We start from the raw sequence: 19,141 nt of genomic DNA on the forward strand, positions 1-19,141 counted from the left end.
TGTTAAATGCTGGTTTATTTCTAATCTCGATCAATGCCTTATGATCAGTTTCTACCCTAAATCTTCTTCCGCGTAGTTCATATTCAAACTTTTTAATTCCCCAAAAGACTGCATACATCTCCTTCTCACTGATTCCATATCTCGTTTCCGTAGGCGTAAACTTTTTTGATGCCCACTGTACTGGTACCCAATTACCTTGATCATCTTCCTGCATTAAAACAGCACCCATTCCAACATTACTCGCATCCGTGCGTAACAAAAATTCCTTATTATAATTAACAATTGCTAAACCTATTAAATCCCTAATCACTTCCCTTAAACTAATATACTCTTTTTCCATTTCTTCTGTCCATTTCCAATTACTTCCTCGTCCTTTAAGAGAATCCGTCAACGCCAATGTACGTTTTGCATAATTATCAATATGATTTCTAAACCATCCAGCCAGCCCAAGAAACTTCCTAACATCTGATACACACTCCGGTTTGGGAAATTCTAACGCTTCATTTTGCTTTATTTCAGATGGCAGTATCTCCTTGCCATTAACTGTTACTCCTAACAACATCACCTCTCGTTTACATAATTGAACCTTAGCCAAATTAATTTTCATACTATTCTCCTCTAATATATCCACAGCCTCTTTCAACAATTTGTCGTGACCCTCTCTTGTCTTACTATGAATCACAATATCGTCCATATAAATTTCGATTCCCTTACCAATAAATTTTTCAAAAATCCCATTCATTATTCTTTGTAATATCTGCGGTGAGTTTTTAAACCCCATGACCATCGAATTCCACTCGTATACCTTTTTATTAAACTCAAAAGCCGTCTTAAACCTATCCTTCTCTTCAATCTCAATACTATAAAACCCCTCCTTTAGATCTATCACGGTAAAAAATTCAGATCCCTGTGTACTTCTAATAACATCTCTTATCCTAGTTAACTCATAAGGATCCTTCTCTACAATGTCATTAAGAGCAATTAAATTACTTACTAATCTTATATCACCATTCGGTTTCTTAATCGCTCTAATGGGATTTCTCCAGTCAGATGTCGACCTTCTAATTATCTTTCTTCTTTCCAAACTATTAATATAATCTTCCGTCTTCTTCAACAAAGCCTGAGCTATAGCCTGCCCTTTTTTAACAACTTTCTTGCCTTCTTGAGTCTTGATAATACATTTTTCAACCTTACAAAAACTAATATCTTCATCCTCTCTTCCTCCTACCCGTGAAATAATCTCCTCTAAATACGCGATGCCTCTTACATCCCTTCTCAACAGAACTCTCTTATTATTGTCCCTTTTGCTATAATCTTGTATATCCCCTAAATTTTTCTTCTTACGTTTCCCACCATCAACATTATAATAATCACATTTGTCCGAATTGGAATCGTCATCACATTTACCCTCTAAGTCTAATTGCACTTTACATTTACCAACATAATTAAAACTACTTTTATTTCTTCTGTCTTCAGAATCTCGCCCCATTCCCCTACAAAATCTAACACTATGGCCTAACTTCCCACAATTGTAGCAACGCATATTCTTTTTATTTTCCTCACGAGACAACTTATTCTTCTCCTCAAATTTAGCCCATAACGCTAGGGACAACTCTTCAAATTCTTTTTTTCTCACTTGTTCCTTTTCCTCCTGAATAGCTAGCAACTCTAATTTTTCCTCAATTTCCTTCCAACTACCCTCTTGCGATATCCTCTCAACAATAAAATTTCTCAATAAAATAGAACCTCTCCTAAAAATTTCTAATTTAAATCCACACTCATCAATTTTCTCTAAAAACAACTCATAAACAATCCTTTTAACCTCTTTTAATAATATTATAGCCTCTTGGCCACGGTCCTCCTTTGTAGACCCATTTTCTGGTATCGCCCCCATGTGTTTATTTTCCATAATGAGGGGTAAAAATAATAAGGATATATAACATTGAATAACAATGAAAGACAAAAAGTTTTTGTCTTTTTACAGACTGGTATTGTAATAGACATAATACAATTTAATAAAGAAAATTATGCAAAGAAGGGATAATGATATTATAATAGAAAAAATAAGTACTAGAGATCTAAGGTTGCTTGGTAATGAATAAAGTACTAAAAATTTTGTTTATTTTATTTTTCTCCTTTTTTCAATATTCCCTCCCATTATTATAAAAAAATAGCAAAAATTTATCCCTCAAAAAATCGAGACAAAACTTTGGTTATCATTTAAGGCGAACATTTATTTGCTCTTATTTTTTGGTTCGATCCTCACTGAAGAGTTTTTTTTTAATTTTTTACCCCTGGCGTTCGCTCCGAACTGTGACATAAAATGTTACTAAATAAAGATTTAAATATCTAAAAATATAAAAAATATTATTCACAATAATGCTTTAAATCTTCTTTGACTCTCAATCCTCCTAATCATATGGGGAGTCAAATATATCTCTGGAAGGTTATATGTCCTACATCTAATAGGTATAGATTCTTTAAATGACCTTCAATCCCCTTCAAAAGTGTTTGTACGGACACCTGTTTCGATATTTAAAAATGTTTAACTATGATTCGATGTTTAATGGTGCTTATAATGATATTCTTTCCGGGTTTTATAGGCCCTCCACATAACAGAATGAACGAGATCCAAAATTACATGCATAAATAAGAACGGAAGCAATGCATCCTTGTTTGCTTTTTAAAGTCATAAAAATATTCTTTAATCTTCAGTTCTTTGCACCATTTCGAACACCAAAAACTTTAAATCAGCGTCCTCTATGGTATTTAATTTTTCCAATCTTACTTTCGTATATCTCTAAGACAATTTCCTTGCCTTCTTTCTGCCCTAGGTTATTCAACTGTCTTAAAAAAATTTTATTTTTACAATTTTTAAGGTATAACTAATGTTTTATGCGTTATAATCCAATATTCTTGAGATATGCGCCATTTAAAGTTCCGAATTTTAAAAATAAAAAATTTTAAACAAAATAATATAATCTTTGTTATCATTTTAAAATAGAGAATTATTCTAAATTGAAAATCTGCGTTTGCAAGAAGGAAACTTTCTTTTAAATTAAACTATTTCCTTTGGTAATTTGGCTGCATTAGAACCACATATTGCACATTTCTGTTAATAATTTCTTGCTTAATAGACGTTCATATATGTCTTCTTTCTGTATTACTCAGCAATTCTTTTATTTTTTTTTTAGAAAATGAACGATTTTTTAAAAATTCTGATACTGTGATTTTTTACACTATGCTGATTATTGCCCGTTGACAGCAAAATTTCTTTTGACATGTAGCAAAAAAACAATTCTATTATTGTTCTTAAAGATCAATAAGTATTACTAAAAAACGAATTTTAACAAAAATGTGAGAATAATAAATGATTACATATCATGATTTTGCATAGAATAAACCAGCCGATTTGATTAAATGTCATTAATCAATGTCATATATCAAAAAACGTCCTTTATATTTTTTATCAAAAAAGATGCCCATGTTTCTATCATTATTACTTTTTTTATTGAAAATAAAAACCAACAACGATGCTATGATATTTATTACTAAAAATGAAGATGACTACACTCTTTATCTTGGCTTAAATCATGAGATAAAACACGGTTATCATATGTGCAATTTATTGCAAATTCATAAAGACACAAAAAAAAGAAAAAAATTGATTTTGAAAAACCAATTGAATTATCAACCTAATGAAAATAATACTTTCTCTTCTTTTAAAAATGATGGTAGCTTATCTAAATTGATTGATGATGACTTTCCACGTGAAAAAGATAAGAAAGAAATGTTTACAAGCTCACAAGAATTTTTTAAAATTAATTTTACATATGACAAACACTATAGTTATTTCATAACAATAATATATTCTAAAAATTTAGATATAATAAATAATGTATGGAGATCATATCAGTTTTCATTAAAAAAGGATTCGTTGCTTCTACAATTGCCATTAGTCGAGAGAGATGATAATTTCGAAACTATGAATATGACAATACCTAAAAACAGTGCAAATTATTTCTGTTATATTAGTTTTTCAGATACAGAAGAGAAAATGAAATTAATAAAAAATAAAAAACTTATTAAAAATGATATAGTAGACAAAAAGGTTAAACTACCCAGAAAACTTGGTATAAATTATGGAGCAGAAAACAAATCAGAAGCAAGCAAAAACAAAGACTGCACAAAAGAAATAAACGAAAACAAAGATGCAAATATTTTAATAAATGAAATAAACGAAAACCAAGATAATAACCATACGGAAAATAAATCAAGCGAAAGAAAAGCCAAAAACCTTATGGAAGATAGAACAAAAGATTTGGGTGCTAACAAAGAATTTAATTTTACAAAAAATAAATCAAAAGAAGGCAAAAATACAAACGCTTCTAAAGATGAAACAAGCAAAGATAAAAATATATCCATAAGCAAAACAAAAAAAGCAAGCCAAATTAAAGATAATGATGATAGTATGAAGGACAAGACAAAGGAAACAAGCGAAACTAAATATAATAATAACATTATAGAAGATATAACAAAGGAAGAACGCGGAAGCCAAGATATCACAAAAGAAAAATGCGTTAAAAAAGATGAAAATGCCATGGAAGTTGGAATATGTGCAAAGAAAGATAAAAATACCACGGAATATAAAACAAAAAAAGCAAGCAAAAATGAAAATAAAGATAAAATAGAATCAAAATTAACAACAGAAAATCCAGCTTTAAATAAAGAATACAATAGAGATACAAACTCGAATAAAAATAAAGATAAAACTATTGAAGCAGAAGATAAAAGAGCAGGAAGAAGCGGAAATATAAATAAAGATAAAAATCAACCAAAACAAAGTCTTGAAATTCAAAAAAATAAACTAAATTCATGTATAGGAGACCAGAAAATAACAAAGAATAATGAAAGTACTGAAAAAAATGAACGAACAAGTAATAATAAAAGTATAAATTCAGGAGCACCGGATTCTAATGAAAATCTAGAGGAGAATGAAACCACCCAACCTTGCGAAAATAAACCTTTGGATCAAATAAATGAATTAATGAACCAACAAAATCAAAATAAACCTAAAAAAAATGCCTCTACAGATAATCAACCGAACAAAGATAGTGGTATGCCGTTTATTATGAAATGTGTGCTATTTGGCGCCTTCTTTGGCATTATATTTTTGGTAGCAAAGAATCTTTACAAATAAATAATTCTAATTATTAAGTTATTTAAATTGTTTCATAAATATTGTGAAATCTATATTGTGTGTTTCTAGACTATTAAAAACGTAATAAATATTATTAATGACGATCATATTTATATATGGTTGAATAGCACATTTAAAAAAACATTTTATAACTACTCAAGCAACATACGTAATTTTTTTTTCGTTTTACTCTCTCTTATTAAAACCATTGTTAACACTATAATAAAATTAATGGTGCAAAATTGTTCCATATTTGATGGATTGTGACGGAATTGTAACTAATTTCCATTTCGGGCTCTCCAAAGAGGTTTGATTAGAACTCCAAACGGAAGCATTTAACAGATAAGAATTTTTAAAATGTCATACATGACTAATTTTGTGAGCAGACTTAGATTAATTACTAAATAGATGGATCTATTCGAATTCCTATTATAAGGGTGACTGTTATAACTCCTAGGTGTGATACAAAGATTAAATAAGATCTCTGAAGGATAAAAGATTATTAAAGCCATTACATACGAAAACTCTAAATGTTTACTATATTCATGTTCTTTTGCAGTCCTAATCTAGGAAATAAGTCCATTTACTATATTTAAGACTACGTTAACATTATTGTTATAATTAAATGTCAGTCAATTTATATTCAATCTATGTAAATTTTTTTCATCCAATTAATTTCGCCTTAAGGTGACAACAAAAAAATTACAATATAAAAAGCTGAATCAATATAAACCTGTCGAAGACTAGATTACTGGAGGTTTTTTCATTATCTTATTTTAAATTTCATACAAGAAGAAAGCAATTCAAATAGAAGCAATATTGGCAAAAATAATTACAACGAACCCTAAAATGATATGCCTACTAAAAAGATTTTTATTTCAAAAGACCTTTATTAGTTACCTTAACATATTTAAATACTGTTTTGGTATCGAATCATATAGTCACTACTATTATAGATATGCAAGTTCACTTTCGAACTTTGCGCAGTTTTTAAGCATCGATTTTGATGATGAGTCAATAAGGGTAGCAGATGTGTGACGTGAGTTTCAATTAGTTTATATAAAAAGTTGTCAAAATTTGGAAAATTATCAACACATAATATTAGGTCGTAAATAAAAGTTAAAATGTTACATACAATACTGAAAAATAATACCATTTTAAGAAATGAACAGGTGTATAATACAAAATTAATTCTTATGAGATATGACAAAAATTAAAAATCAACTACGATAAATGCATATATTTTTATATTATCCTAGAATGTTGTTGGCATCTTGAAGATCAATGTAATTAATTATTGTATGGCTTTAAAAATTTTCAAGTTTATTGTCAAAGAAAAATTCTAGTTGTATTGTTAAAATGCTTTCAAATTATTATCCTATAGGGGAGTTATTAGTATATTTACTCAGCTCATATGCGCGTCAAATCTTTCATTTCAAATGTTTTACAACGCAATTATTATTAATTTTAATACAATTTAATATATGAATAAAAGAAATTTTATAAAAACACTCAATAAACTCAAAAACTTTCAGACAGGTAAAATCCTGCCCTGCGTTTATATAAAAAATAATTTTTCATATCCAATTATGGACAATGCTATTTTATGCAATCCAAAAACGTGTAAATATATATAACTGTTAGAAGTCCAATTTTTATGCGCATCTAATAATGTATCATGCGTAAAAAACAATAGTGGAGAATTGTTTACCATTAATGCATAAAACTACGTATATTCCATAGAATAGGTTCGTTATATTGTTTTAATAGAACAATTTTTAAGTATATTTTTTGTATTTGTTTCGATCAAATCTCTTACTGAGTAATAAAATGCAAATATGTTTTCCATAATTGAATTGGCTATGTTTAACTGAGCCAAAGGGATATTTAATAGATTAAAGAATCCTCGCTAAAAATCAGAAACAGATTTGTACTACTACATGATTTAAGGCATAAAAGATTGAACAAAGTATTCGGTTCATGTTAAACATGAGACAAAAATAGAAACTAATAATCGTAGAATTATATTATAAAACCTATACCTTCAAGAAAATTTTAAAAATATATCTAATTTATAAAAGCGGAAGTTAAAATAGATTTTTTTTTCTACTTAAATATGATGAAAGTGGTTTGGAGACATATCGGACGGGATCCAAGCAGTAGATTTCAAAGGATGAGTTTACATAATTGAAAAATGATTTCTTTTAGTATTACACTACGTTTATAAATAATGATAAATTTTTATTGAATCTATTGTTTGGTTTGTTTTCTTCAGTTTGCCTCCATTGACGCGCACTCTCTCTGGTCACACTCCCTTCTAGCTATCTCTACTATGTTCTTAGTTGCAGATCCTCCTTCGGCGAAGTCCTGCCGGTGTTCAAAAGAGATGCTCTTGAGTGTCTTTTAATAGAACTCAATTGGGTGTAAGCTTCGGTACTGGTCGATAGGCCGATGGAATTAACATAATTACTGTGGTATGTTAGCACAATTCCGACCCATGTCATGACATATGGGGTTATTTGAATTTATAGATAAAAAATAATATGTGATAATTCCGAAACATTGTTTCAGAATCATAATGTTTCAGATGTCAAGAAGACCATTCTTAGTCGCCAGGACTATCAGCCGTATAGAGGAAAATATTTAAAAAATTGTTTTTTTGTCAGATTTGTTTTGTATAAATAATAACAAACTACATACTTATCTTAAATTTTTCATAACTATAACGAGTGTTTTGTCATTACAATAATACATTTATCACCTTTTGTATTTTTTTCAATCACATATCATGATACGTATTTCATAGTGTATAAATTTTCATAGTATTTTATTATTTAAAAAATAGCACTAATCCACTAATAAGTTCCACTTTTGGCTTTTTACAGCGTCGTTTATTATAATCATTTGCCGCTTGCGTTTGTCAACCTATAGTAATGTTTTACTTTTTTTATTTACCTTTTTTACAAATCTCCTTTTTTTACACATTTTTTGGGTAAATTATAATTTAACACACTAAAAAAATTAATAATTTCATAATATATCATTTACTATTTGTTTGGTATCCTCTGAGAATACAGAAATATAGCGGCTAATTATATATAAATTCTAAATATATGATATGTGTACTCAAATAAGAACTCGTAATTATCAAACCTCCTTTATGATATTTTGAGTAAATGAAAAAATATGTATAAAAAAATTTCAAAAATAATACCCCATGTTTCTAGCAGCAATTATTTTTATATTAAAAATAGCAGCCAACAACGAAGCTTTGATATTTATTGATAATAATGAAGAAGAATGCACGATTTTTTTAGGAGGTAATCTTAAATATAAACCAGGATATTACATTTTGAGTTTATTGGAAAATACTTATAGTATGGAACCCCGATTAGAAGGTTCGATTAGAGACCCTATAGCGGTTGCATTTCCTGGCCTGCCTTTTGCATTTGTTCCTTTTGAAATAGATGAGATTTTTTTAAATAATTTTGATGCAACTTTTAATAACATAGATGAGAAAATCAAAGAAAAGTTTTTAAAATCGAATATTTTTTATAGACTTACTTTTCAATATAACAAACATAGTACATATGCCATACAGTTATTATATCTTAAAACTAGAGATATAGTCAATAAGTTTTGGAGATCAGAAACTTTCGAAATAGAAAAGGGGGATAAATCTAAACTATTGCCTTTAAACATAGAATCATCTAAAACATTCGAATTTTATAAAGTTAAAATTCCAGAAAGTTGGCAAGAACATTTTCATCATACTAACTACAATAACGTTTATGTTCTAAATTACGAAAAAAGCCAACAAAAATTAGGTGAGTCAAATAGCCCGAATATTACTCAAGAAAAAGGGAAGGAAAGTAGCACAACAAGTCAATCAGAAGAAGTTTTACATGAAAAAAATGAAAATGCTCCTAACGAGAATCGACCTATTGGAAATAGTGTGTTACTTATATTGGCATGTTTTCTTCTTTGCATTTCAATTTTTATTTCATACTTGATACTAAGTAAAATCAGAAGAGCTTAAATAAAGATTTTATCTTTTTTACTATATTATTTTTTTATTTATAAAAAATACTATCTGCCTTTTACTATTTCTACATTAGGTTTATATAAAAAAAAATCTTAGTATAAGTAAATAACTGGGTACATGACCGTTTGGAACCCGCTTTGGGGAAATGAACCCGTATTGAAATTTTAAAGGACCCCCTTTAAAAAAAATGGCAAAATTGGCAAAAACAATGTTTGTTGAGGCAGATGAGGTTTTTAGTGATGAAATGTACTCATACATGGAATATAAAGAAAAGTTTATTTTGGAAACATTTGATGCTGAAGCGGCGTCGCCTTGCTCGTTTCTGTAACTAGTAGAAATACTGCTTTTTCCTTGAGGTAATACAAGAAAATGTATAACCTGTTTCTATTATGATCTCTAATCAATGGGTAGCATATGATGCCACATTAGCTAAGCAAAGGGATGGAGCACAGTACTAAGAAACACTCCATAAATGCTGTAACCTCTAGCGATTCTGAGTCACAACACCATATAATTTAGTTGGTTTTGGCTCGTTTCTATAAGAGATATTCGATCTTAACATAAACAAAGAAGAACACTATGAGTACCTTTTACAGTTTCACTGGGCTTTCCAAATTCCCAAAAATCACCGGATAAATTGTCTTCTGTCATTATTTAAAATAAATCGTTAAGTCCCTTTTTTATTATTTTTTTTATTTTTCCCTTTTTTTGAATTTTTTTAATGCGGGTTCATTTCCCCAATGCGGGTTCCAAACGGTCATGTACCACTACATCGATAGATTAATCAAGCTGAAAAGAGAAATACATACAATTTCTTAAGTCTTTATCTAATTTTGATTCTAAATTATTAGCAATTAATTCTATTCTTCTATATGCAGTTCTAGCTGATAACTGCAACATATTAATAGCTTTTAAAATTTCTGTCTTGTTTTCAAAATCTTCAAAAAGAGAATCCGCCGCTGTTATCATAGCCTCTTTTATAATTTCTGCATCAGTAAAGGGTTTTTTTCTTAGCCAACAGATGTGCAACTTTTAGTGAAGCTACAGTGGCCGCCTTTGAAAGCTCTTTTGGCTTTGTAAAACATCTCTGCTGTTTTACAATTGCTGATTTAAAAGATATCAACTTACTTTTTCGCAGTTCGGACTTCAGTAAGTATTCAATATTTATATTTTCATGCAAACTATTGAAGTGTCGTTCTAAGTTACTTTTTTTGCATATTGCAATGCTTTTGTTGCAAAGAAACAAATACACCTACCTTGAAATTCTATAAAGAAAAAATCTTCTTTCCATAAATTATTGAATTGATAATTTCTTCTTTTTTTTGAAAGTTCCTTAAAGGTGCAAAAAAAATTTGTAATAAATTTTGAAAATTTATTGAACGTTGCATTAGCATGTTTTATGGCATAATTATTGTCAAAATAAATTTTAAAGAACTTTATAATTGGAATAAATAATTTTATTGTTATAATCATCATATGTAAGGAAATTTTTGTTGAAAGGTCTTTTTGCTTAACGAAAAGTAGATTAACTCCTTATAATGTGCTCCTAATATTTAGCATTAAAAATGTAATTGATCAAATTTTTTTCAAAAAATTGAAATTATAAATTTTTAAACTTCTTCTCAATATGAAAAATGAAAACGGGCGCACCTGCGCCCGCGGGCGCTTCGTTGCCGACCTCTGAGCTAAAGGATTGTCCGGCATTTGAGTGCATCCACATAGAACCCCATTAGGTCAGAGGTAAGCGATAAGAGTCAACCCCAAAGTGCTTTTGAGTAAAACCGGAAAGGAAGAAACTGTATCGACGTTTACTGTCCCGGTCGCTTCAATCAAAGCATCTTTCAGTGACATGGGAATTTGTAATGACAAGGGGAAACTTAACAGAAGTAAAAAAAAAAGAGTTTTACCCACATCCTTTAATACAAAAATTACATGATCCACCCGTATTTACAAACTTTGAATTGGAGTTAAAATACCTACAGCTAAATACCTGGGGGAAAGGCAGAGAACAGATACCTCACAAAAAAGGGGGAAAAAAAATTAAAGGAGCAGTATGCTACCGGAACTTATAAATAGAAATTTTAGCATTATTAAAATATAATGGAAGGGGGAAAGACTCCGACGAAAAAGAAATGCTTCGTTATACATCTATCGCTTACTCGCGGAAGAAACCAAGAAATGAAAAGAAAAAAGTTAAAGACAATGTGGAATTAAGTGTTCATAGAGTTCGGGACGTAGTACGAAAGCGAAAACCACCGATAAACATTCATAAGAAAGAAATTGACAAAATGGAAAAGTCATATACTATCCCTACGGTTGGAATATAGGGAGTCTATAAATTATATAACCTAAATAACGACGCATTCGCTATTAACTGGAAGTACTTGAAGACGCGTCAACAAATGGTAGTCTAGGAGCCTCATAAGAAGGGGGAGTGTCAAGTGACAGATCTCCAGTGGTCCTAAGATTACCCTGGAGACTAGAGAATACTATTCTATAAGTATTCTCCTCCTTTACCAAACTATGTTTATGGAGGGAAAATGTATCATATTTTCCCGCCTATAAATATAAAAGAAAATCATACCCATGGGGGTATGAAGATGAGTAGAAACAATAAATATTCTATGTTTAAATCGCCTTCTCGGACAGATGGGAACCCATCAGTCCACAGTAATGTTTTCATTATTTTTATGCTGTTTAAAACAGATTTTAGATTTTTTTATGATTATTTTTACTATGTATAAAATATTAGTATTTTTGTTATTTTATTAGTTTTTTTAGACCAACGAAGATTCAAAATCTTATATTTATGTTCTTTAAATCATTCAAATGTATTATATCACATAAAAATTGTAAACTAGCGTCAATAAACTGCTATACTATTAGTTTCATGAATTAATATTAAAATATGACTTTACTTATTTTTAAATTATAACATAAATATTTAGTTGCGTTGAATGTTTATTGTATATATTCAAAACTATTTCTTATTATAAACAGATAAACCATAATAAGTACAGATTTAATCAAGTATATAGTAAAATAAAGAAACAAAAAGAAATTGAAAAATGAAAAAATAAATTGTTTTTTTTAGTTATTTTCTTGTTTTATTAAATTTTTTTTGGTTAAGTTGCGATGTTACCCCCCCCCCCCCTACTAAAAAAATAAAAAAAAAGGTGAAAAAATAAAAAAGGAATAAAATTATACCTCTAAAATGAACATCAAGAATTTTAGAAAATTAATATATAAGAAAGAGAAATTAATTATATTTCTTCTTGAAAAAAATATATTAAAGGCACCGATGTGCAATAAGTGCATGAAACCCATGACCAAAATTAAAAATAATTTGGACAAATATCGTTGTTACTTACGACGAAATGGGACAAAATGCTCAAACAAAGGTAACGTTTACAAACAAAGCATTTTTAAAAGTTCTAAATTAGATATCGAAGATCTTTTAATTTTGCTGTGTGAATGGATTGAAGGCGTAAGCAATGTTTCGGCTACTATCGAATTAAATATAGATAGTAGTACCGTATCTCGCTGGTTTACGCGTTTTAATAACGCTGTATTCTTATCCTATTTCAACTACATAAAAAACAAAACCATAAGAGGTTTAAATTACATGGTTGAAATAGACGTGACATTGCTTGTTAAAAGTAAAAACCAAAACAGTAGAATTCTTCAATAAAAGTTTAGGCTGTTGGTGGAGTAGTAAGAGGAGACAGCAATTCTTTTTTTTCGAAATTGTTGAAAATCGATCAAGAACTACTCTTGTCGATTTAATTAAACGAAAAATTGCACCCGGTTTTACAATTATTACTGATTGTTTGCGAGGTTATATAGGGGGTTCGGAACTATGTCCGGATTATAACTATTTACATTTAACTGTAAATCATAGCCAAAATTTTGTAAATGCAACAACAGGCGCCTACACCCAAACAATTGAGGGAATGTGGTCTGTAATTGAAAGGAAAATTCCGCAAAGAAGGAATTTGCCATGGTTCTTTAATGAATCTAATTCGAAAACTTTATATAGCTCGTTTTAAGTTAATTTATAGAGAATCACTACTTGAAAAAATGTTCAGCTTTTTTAAAATTAATAATATATCATTATCAAATTACGATTTTAGCGCCCGAATTTAATTTTAAATTAATTGAATTAATTTTGTTGTCTTTTTCCCCTTTTTTATTTTTTTTGGGTGGTGGGGGAGGTTACATCGCAACTTAACTGTTGATAGATATGTGTAAACAGTATTCTCAGAGTTAAAAGGCGTTTTGCATCTTAGAACAGATTCTTTTGTGCTTTCAAATTCTTTGGCCGATTGTATTGGTATTCTTTTACCCTTATGTTCTTTGCATTGATGCCTTCTCTCAAGTTCGGCTCAGGAGAGATGTAATCTTTCTTTAGTTGCGGTCTTAAACTATCTTTTATAAACTATGTCAATGCATTAAAAAATGTATTTGTATTTGATTAAAAAACATTTTTTTAGAATGAACATGTTTCAGATGTCAGGAAGACCATTCTTAGTCCCCAGGACTATCAGCCGTATAGAGGAAAATATTTAAAAAATTGTTTTTTTGTCAGATTTGTTTGGTATAAATAATAACAAACTACATACTTATCTTAAATTTTTCATAACTATAAACGAGTGTTTTGTCATTACAATAATACATTTATCACCTTTTGTATTTTTTTCAATCACATATCATGATACGTATTTCATAGTGTATAAATTTTCATAGTATTTTATTATTTAAAAAATAGCACTAATCCACTAATAAGTTCCACTTTTGGCTTTTTACAGCGTCGTTTATTATAACCATATGCCGTTTGTGTTTGTCAACCTATAGTAATGTTTTCCTATATCAATTTACCTTTTTTACAAATCTCCTTTTTTACACATTTTTTCGGGTAAATTATAATTTAACACACTAAAAAAATTAATAATTTCATAATATATCATTTACTATTTGTTTGGTATCCTCTGAGAATACAGAAATATAGCGGCTAATTATATATAAATTCTAAATATATGATATGTGTACTCAAATAAGAACTCGTAATTATCAAACTTCCTTTATGATATTTTGAGTAAATGAGAAAATATGTATAAAAAAATTTCAAAAATAATACCCCATGTTTCTAGCAGCAATTATTTTTATATTAAAAATAGCAGCCAACAACGAAGCTTTGATATTTATTGATAATAATGAAGAAGAATGCACGATTTTTTTAGGAGGTAATCTTAAATATGAACCAGGATATTACGTTTTGAGTTTGTGGGAAAATACTTATAGTATAGAACCCCGATTTGAAGGTTCGATTAAAGACCCTATAGCGGTTGCATTTCCTGACCTGTCTTTTGCATTTGTTCCTTTTGAAATAGATGAGATTTTTTTAAATAATTTTGATGCAACTTTTAATAACATAGATAAGAACATCAAAGAAAAGTTTTTAAAATCGAATATTTTTTATAGACTTACTTTTCAATATAACAAACATAGTACATATGCCATACAGTTATTATATTCTAAAACTAGAGATATAGTCAATAAATTTTGGAGATCAGAAACTTTCGAAATAGAAAAGGGGGATAAATCTAAACTATTGCCTTTAAACATAGAATCATCTGAAACACTCGAATTTTTAAAAATTAAAATTCCAGAAAGTTGGCAAGAACATTTTCATCTTATCAACTGCTATACCGTTTATGTTCTAAATTACGAAAAAAGCCAACAAAATTTAGGAGAGTCAAATAGCCCGTTTATTACTCAAGAAAACCCAGAAAGCTCTAGCATAACAAGTAGACCAGAAAAGGAAGAAAGCGAAAGCTCTAGCATAACAAGTAGCTCAGAAGAAGAAAGCGGAAGCTCTGTCAAAATAAGTGAATCTGAAAAAGTTGAAGTTTTACATGAAAAAAATGAAAATGGCCCCAACGAGAATCAATCTAAGGCAAATAATGTGTTGATTATATTGACATGTTCTCTTATTTGCGTTTCAATTTTCATCTCATGGCTGATACTAAGTAAAATCAGAAGTGCATAAATAAAGGTCTTTTTTCTTATTAAGTTAATTTTTCTTTTTGAACAAAAAAATAATATCAGTTTTCAAACTTTAGCTAAACGTAGCACATTTAAAAATGTTTAATTACATTAATAGTAAGTAGTTGTTGTAAACGAGTGTATAACTTATAAGAATAATACATCAACAAAAAAAAACTTTTGTGGTTACTATTTGTATTCACAAGTAAAAATTGCCATTGAAGTATTACCTATAAGAGCTGTAACAAAGCTTTAACAATTCGTAGTGGTTGAATTTGTTTCGATAAATCTATACTCTAGTGTATCTATAAACATATTACCAGCATAAACCTAGCCCGACTGAGTGTATAAAATGTCATTCAAAGAGTAAGTCGCTTTAGTGAATTAAATTGTGAAGTTTGACAGGCACGGTTTAGACTGATCTAAGTGCTGGGAATATTGAAATATTGAACTTGAGATATAAATGAATATTTAGTTTTTTAAATTTCATGTATATGCATTTTATATACTTTAATATTGAATATGGATCTTATAAAATAATGAAACCCCGTCTTTGTGATTTACATCTAGTTGAAAAAATGCTTCCAAGATTAAAATAATGTAGAATTAATCTTTTGAATGCACATAGCCACTTGTCGGTGCACAACGAAGCAAAATCCTTGGCAATATCAAGACATCAAACGAAGTTGAGCAATAGAAGGTCTCGTGGACCATATCCTACAAGATTTTGTAACACGGTAGCTGAAACTAGCGAGAGATTGGTTGTAAACTATAACACAAAATGCAGAATTAGTGATGTGGCGGTGTAAGGAGCCGTGTGTGCAATACAGATGATTTTAGGGACTTTTGAGTTAGTACGATGATGTATCCTCGGCCTATAACCGCCGTGGTTGTATTATTTTTGCTAATATATCTTATGGAAGAAGATATGGACATAGGTGATAACTGATTTGCTTTTCGCCAATATTCAAATTGTGCGGCTAAGCTTCAACAAGTGTTATTATTTGTAAAATTTTTTAAAGTGAAAATCTTAAAGTATCGCAAAGAAGATATCACAATCTAAGTAATTGAAATCATATGTAAGAAGGTTCCCTTTCTCTTTAGCAAGAAATAATGGATTTTGAAGCAAAGTAAGGGTATTCGTCATTCTTAGCTGGCTTGATTGCCTGTCTTCTCTCAGCTCCATTTTACATTTAAGATGGGGCTTTTTTATTTTTCAAAGTCTTTCCACATTTGACGATAATAAAATAGGTTCCATTGTGCAGGTAAATCAATTATATTATTATTTTATCTTATTATATTTAATTTTTTATATATTTTAAGATGACAAATTACTTATAACCGAAGTTTACAGAAGGTTATAAAGTCATTTTCAAATCTTATAAACATATTTACTCTTTATATTTTTTCTTATCCCTCCAGTAAATGTTTTTTTTTAATTTTCTACACGTATTAATTTCTTGTTCTTCTCATATTCCAAATTTCGAACAAGTTCTTTATTCTTCAATTCTCTGTAGGTTAAAATTTACCACCAGACATCTTACTGACACTTCTATAAATGACATTTGTGAAGATATAAGAAAAAATATACCTTTCGATTTGGATATCCTTCATTATGGTGCATATTATGATTTACATCTTATAATAAGCAATAACCAAGATAATTTGATATTAATTATTTATTTTAATGAGTTATTTGTGTACATCTCGAAAGAATGTGCTAATAATAATAGTTCAAGTACTGAACAGAAGCATAATACAGACGAAAATGCTACTAATAGTACAGAAGATCTTCTTATAAATGTGCCCACTGATTATCTCCTGTCATTTCTTAAATGTAAATATTTTTTACAGAACAAAATAAAACATGAAGATTTAAAATTCGTCAACCTCAAATTGTTAATGTTTCTACGACTAAAATATTCGTCTATTCTCGATCTTAAACTGTCTATCCCAGAATTCCACAATTTATTATTTTACATTTACACGATACAATTCATTACCGACCCGGAAATAATCTTTGATACTCTTATTAATTTTTCGATAACTTATTATATTTTAATTAATAACGACAATATTAAAAATAATATTAATTATATCTATTATTTAATAGAGAAAATAATGAATAATGTGATACCACTGACATATCTTATGACGAATTTTCAAGAACTAAAAAGTGCTATGATGAGCGCAGACAGCGAAGATATTTATAAAATACGAAGTTATGGAATTATATTGTTTTTTGAGAGTATACAGTTTAACAAATGTAGGAAATTGGGCATGCCTTGGAATTTGATAAGTCAAATAACTATAAAAGAAAGTGATAAATCTAAAATATTAGACAAACTAGAAAAATTAATGGATATATTTTATTAAAGTCTAAGTAAATATCAAATATAGTTTTAATTAATTAAATGAACCGCATCTGTCAAATACTACGCTGTAATTAGTTATTAAGAATTTATAAATTTTTAGAATCTACAGTTAAAATTTTAAGTTGGCGTTCAAATATAAAAAAATATCTTAAGCGTTATCGCCGCTTGAGGAGCATGGATTTCCTTCATAGCTAAATAGGTATTTTTTTGACGTGAAAATAAAATTTTAATTATGATTGTTGACGTCAGCCGAAAATGTTTTTTTTTATTTGCAAGTAAGAGGTAAGTAACATCTTACATAGAAGAAGAAATGCTTGGAAATATCTTTATCCAATCGGTACTATGAGATTCTTACTCACTAAAACTTCCTTCATATAATTTGCCGGTGCATCAAGCTCCGCTGTATTATTGGGCTTTGGCTCCAGGAGAACACTTTCCATTTATACCTAAAATCGCATACAGAGTGACCCCACAGCGGATATACTTATTGGGCATGGGTATCTAAACCCCGAGGAATGACATCATACTAACTCAAGGGTCCCTACAATCATCTTAATTGCACACACGGCTCCTTACACGGCCACATCACAGCCTGACAATTATTATTGTCTACGTTGATCATCAGTCTTTCACTTGTTTCGACCACCGCGTTACAGAATCTTGAAGGAAAGGGTCCACGAGACCTTCTATTGCCCCACTTTCTATTCTCTTAGTAAGCTCTAGAGTGCACCAGCAATGGGTTTAACGGGCTGCTTCCATTAGATACTTTTATGTATCATTAAGTCACCACAAGGGTGGTACTGTTTTCGCCCTTAAGCTGCGTTTCTATACTAGATTCTATTTGTGACTGGACACACACAAATATCATTGAATCAACTAAATGACTATCGTAACATTTTTCATCATCCGAGTTGACCCGACTGCATCATAAAAGTATGACTTTTTTTATGTTTTGTGAATCTATATTTAATCCAGCCAAATAAAATACAATATCTTCATTTTTTATATGTGTTTATATTCTTTATTTTACTGTTTAGCCGCAGACTGATGATTCTTTATCCTCTTCTAGTTTTTAAATTTAGTTTAAATTGCGATGTTACTCCAACCCCCCCCCACCCCTAAAAAAATAAAAAAAGGGGGAAAAAATAAAAAAGGTTTAAAAAATGCCCCAAAAATGAATAAAAAGAATTTTAGAACATTAATATATAAAAAAGAAAAAAAATTAATTATATTTCTTCTTGAAAAAAATATATTAAAGGTACCAATGTGCAATAAGTGCATGGCACCCATGACCAAAATTAGAAATAATTTGGACAAATATCGTTGTTACTATCGACGAAATGGGAGAAAATGCTAAAACAAAGGTAATATTTACAAAGAAAGCATTTTTAAAAGTTCTAGATTAGATATCGAAGATCTTTTAAAAATGCTGTGTGAATGGGTTAAAGGTGTAAGCAATGTTTCGGCTACTATCGA

The 19,141-nt window shown here is 29.3% G+C and overlaps 3 protein-coding genes across 3 annotated transcripts; all 3 read left to right on the forward strand.

Annotated features, from left to right (window-relative positions):
• Nucleotides 1–3,484: 3,484 nt before the first annotated feature.
• On the forward strand, nt 3,485–5,200 carry VNE69_02073 (putative SP-containing membrane protein; the record flags this gene model as incomplete). The annotated part of the gene is made up of 1 exon (XM_065472619.1): nt 3,485–5,200. One exon carries the CDS (start codon nt 3,485–3,487, stop codon nt 5,198–5,200), a length of 1,716 nt encoding a protein of 571 aa, XP_065328691.1.
• Nucleotides 5,201–8,417: 3,217 nt separating this feature from the next.
• On the forward strand, nt 8,418–9,239 carry VNE69_02074 (putative SP-containing protein; the record flags this gene model as incomplete). Its single annotated transcript, XM_065472620.1, has 1 exon — nt 8,418–9,239. The coding sequence occupies one exon, from the start codon at nt 8,418–8,420 to the stop codon at nt 9,237–9,239; it is 822 nt and encodes a 273-aa protein (XP_065328692.1).
• A 5,146-nt stretch (nt 9,240–14,385) lies between these two features.
• VNE69_02075 (uncharacterized protein) lies at nt 14,386–17,666 on the forward strand (the record flags this gene model as incomplete). The annotated part of the gene is made up of 2 exons (XM_065472621.1): nt 14,386–15,212; nt 16,826–17,666. 2 exons carry the CDS (start codon nt 14,386–14,388, stop codon nt 17,664–17,666), a joined length of 1,668 nt encoding a protein of 555 aa, XP_065328693.1.
• Between the last annotated feature and the right edge of the window lie 1,475 nt (nt 17,667–19,141).

The sequence above is a fragment of the Vairimorpha necatrix genome, chromosome 2 (genome assembly GCF_036630325.1).
Source record: "Vairimorpha necatrix chromosome 2, complete sequence".
NCBI lineage: Eukaryota > Fungi > Microsporidia > Nosematidae > Vairimorpha > Vairimorpha necatrix.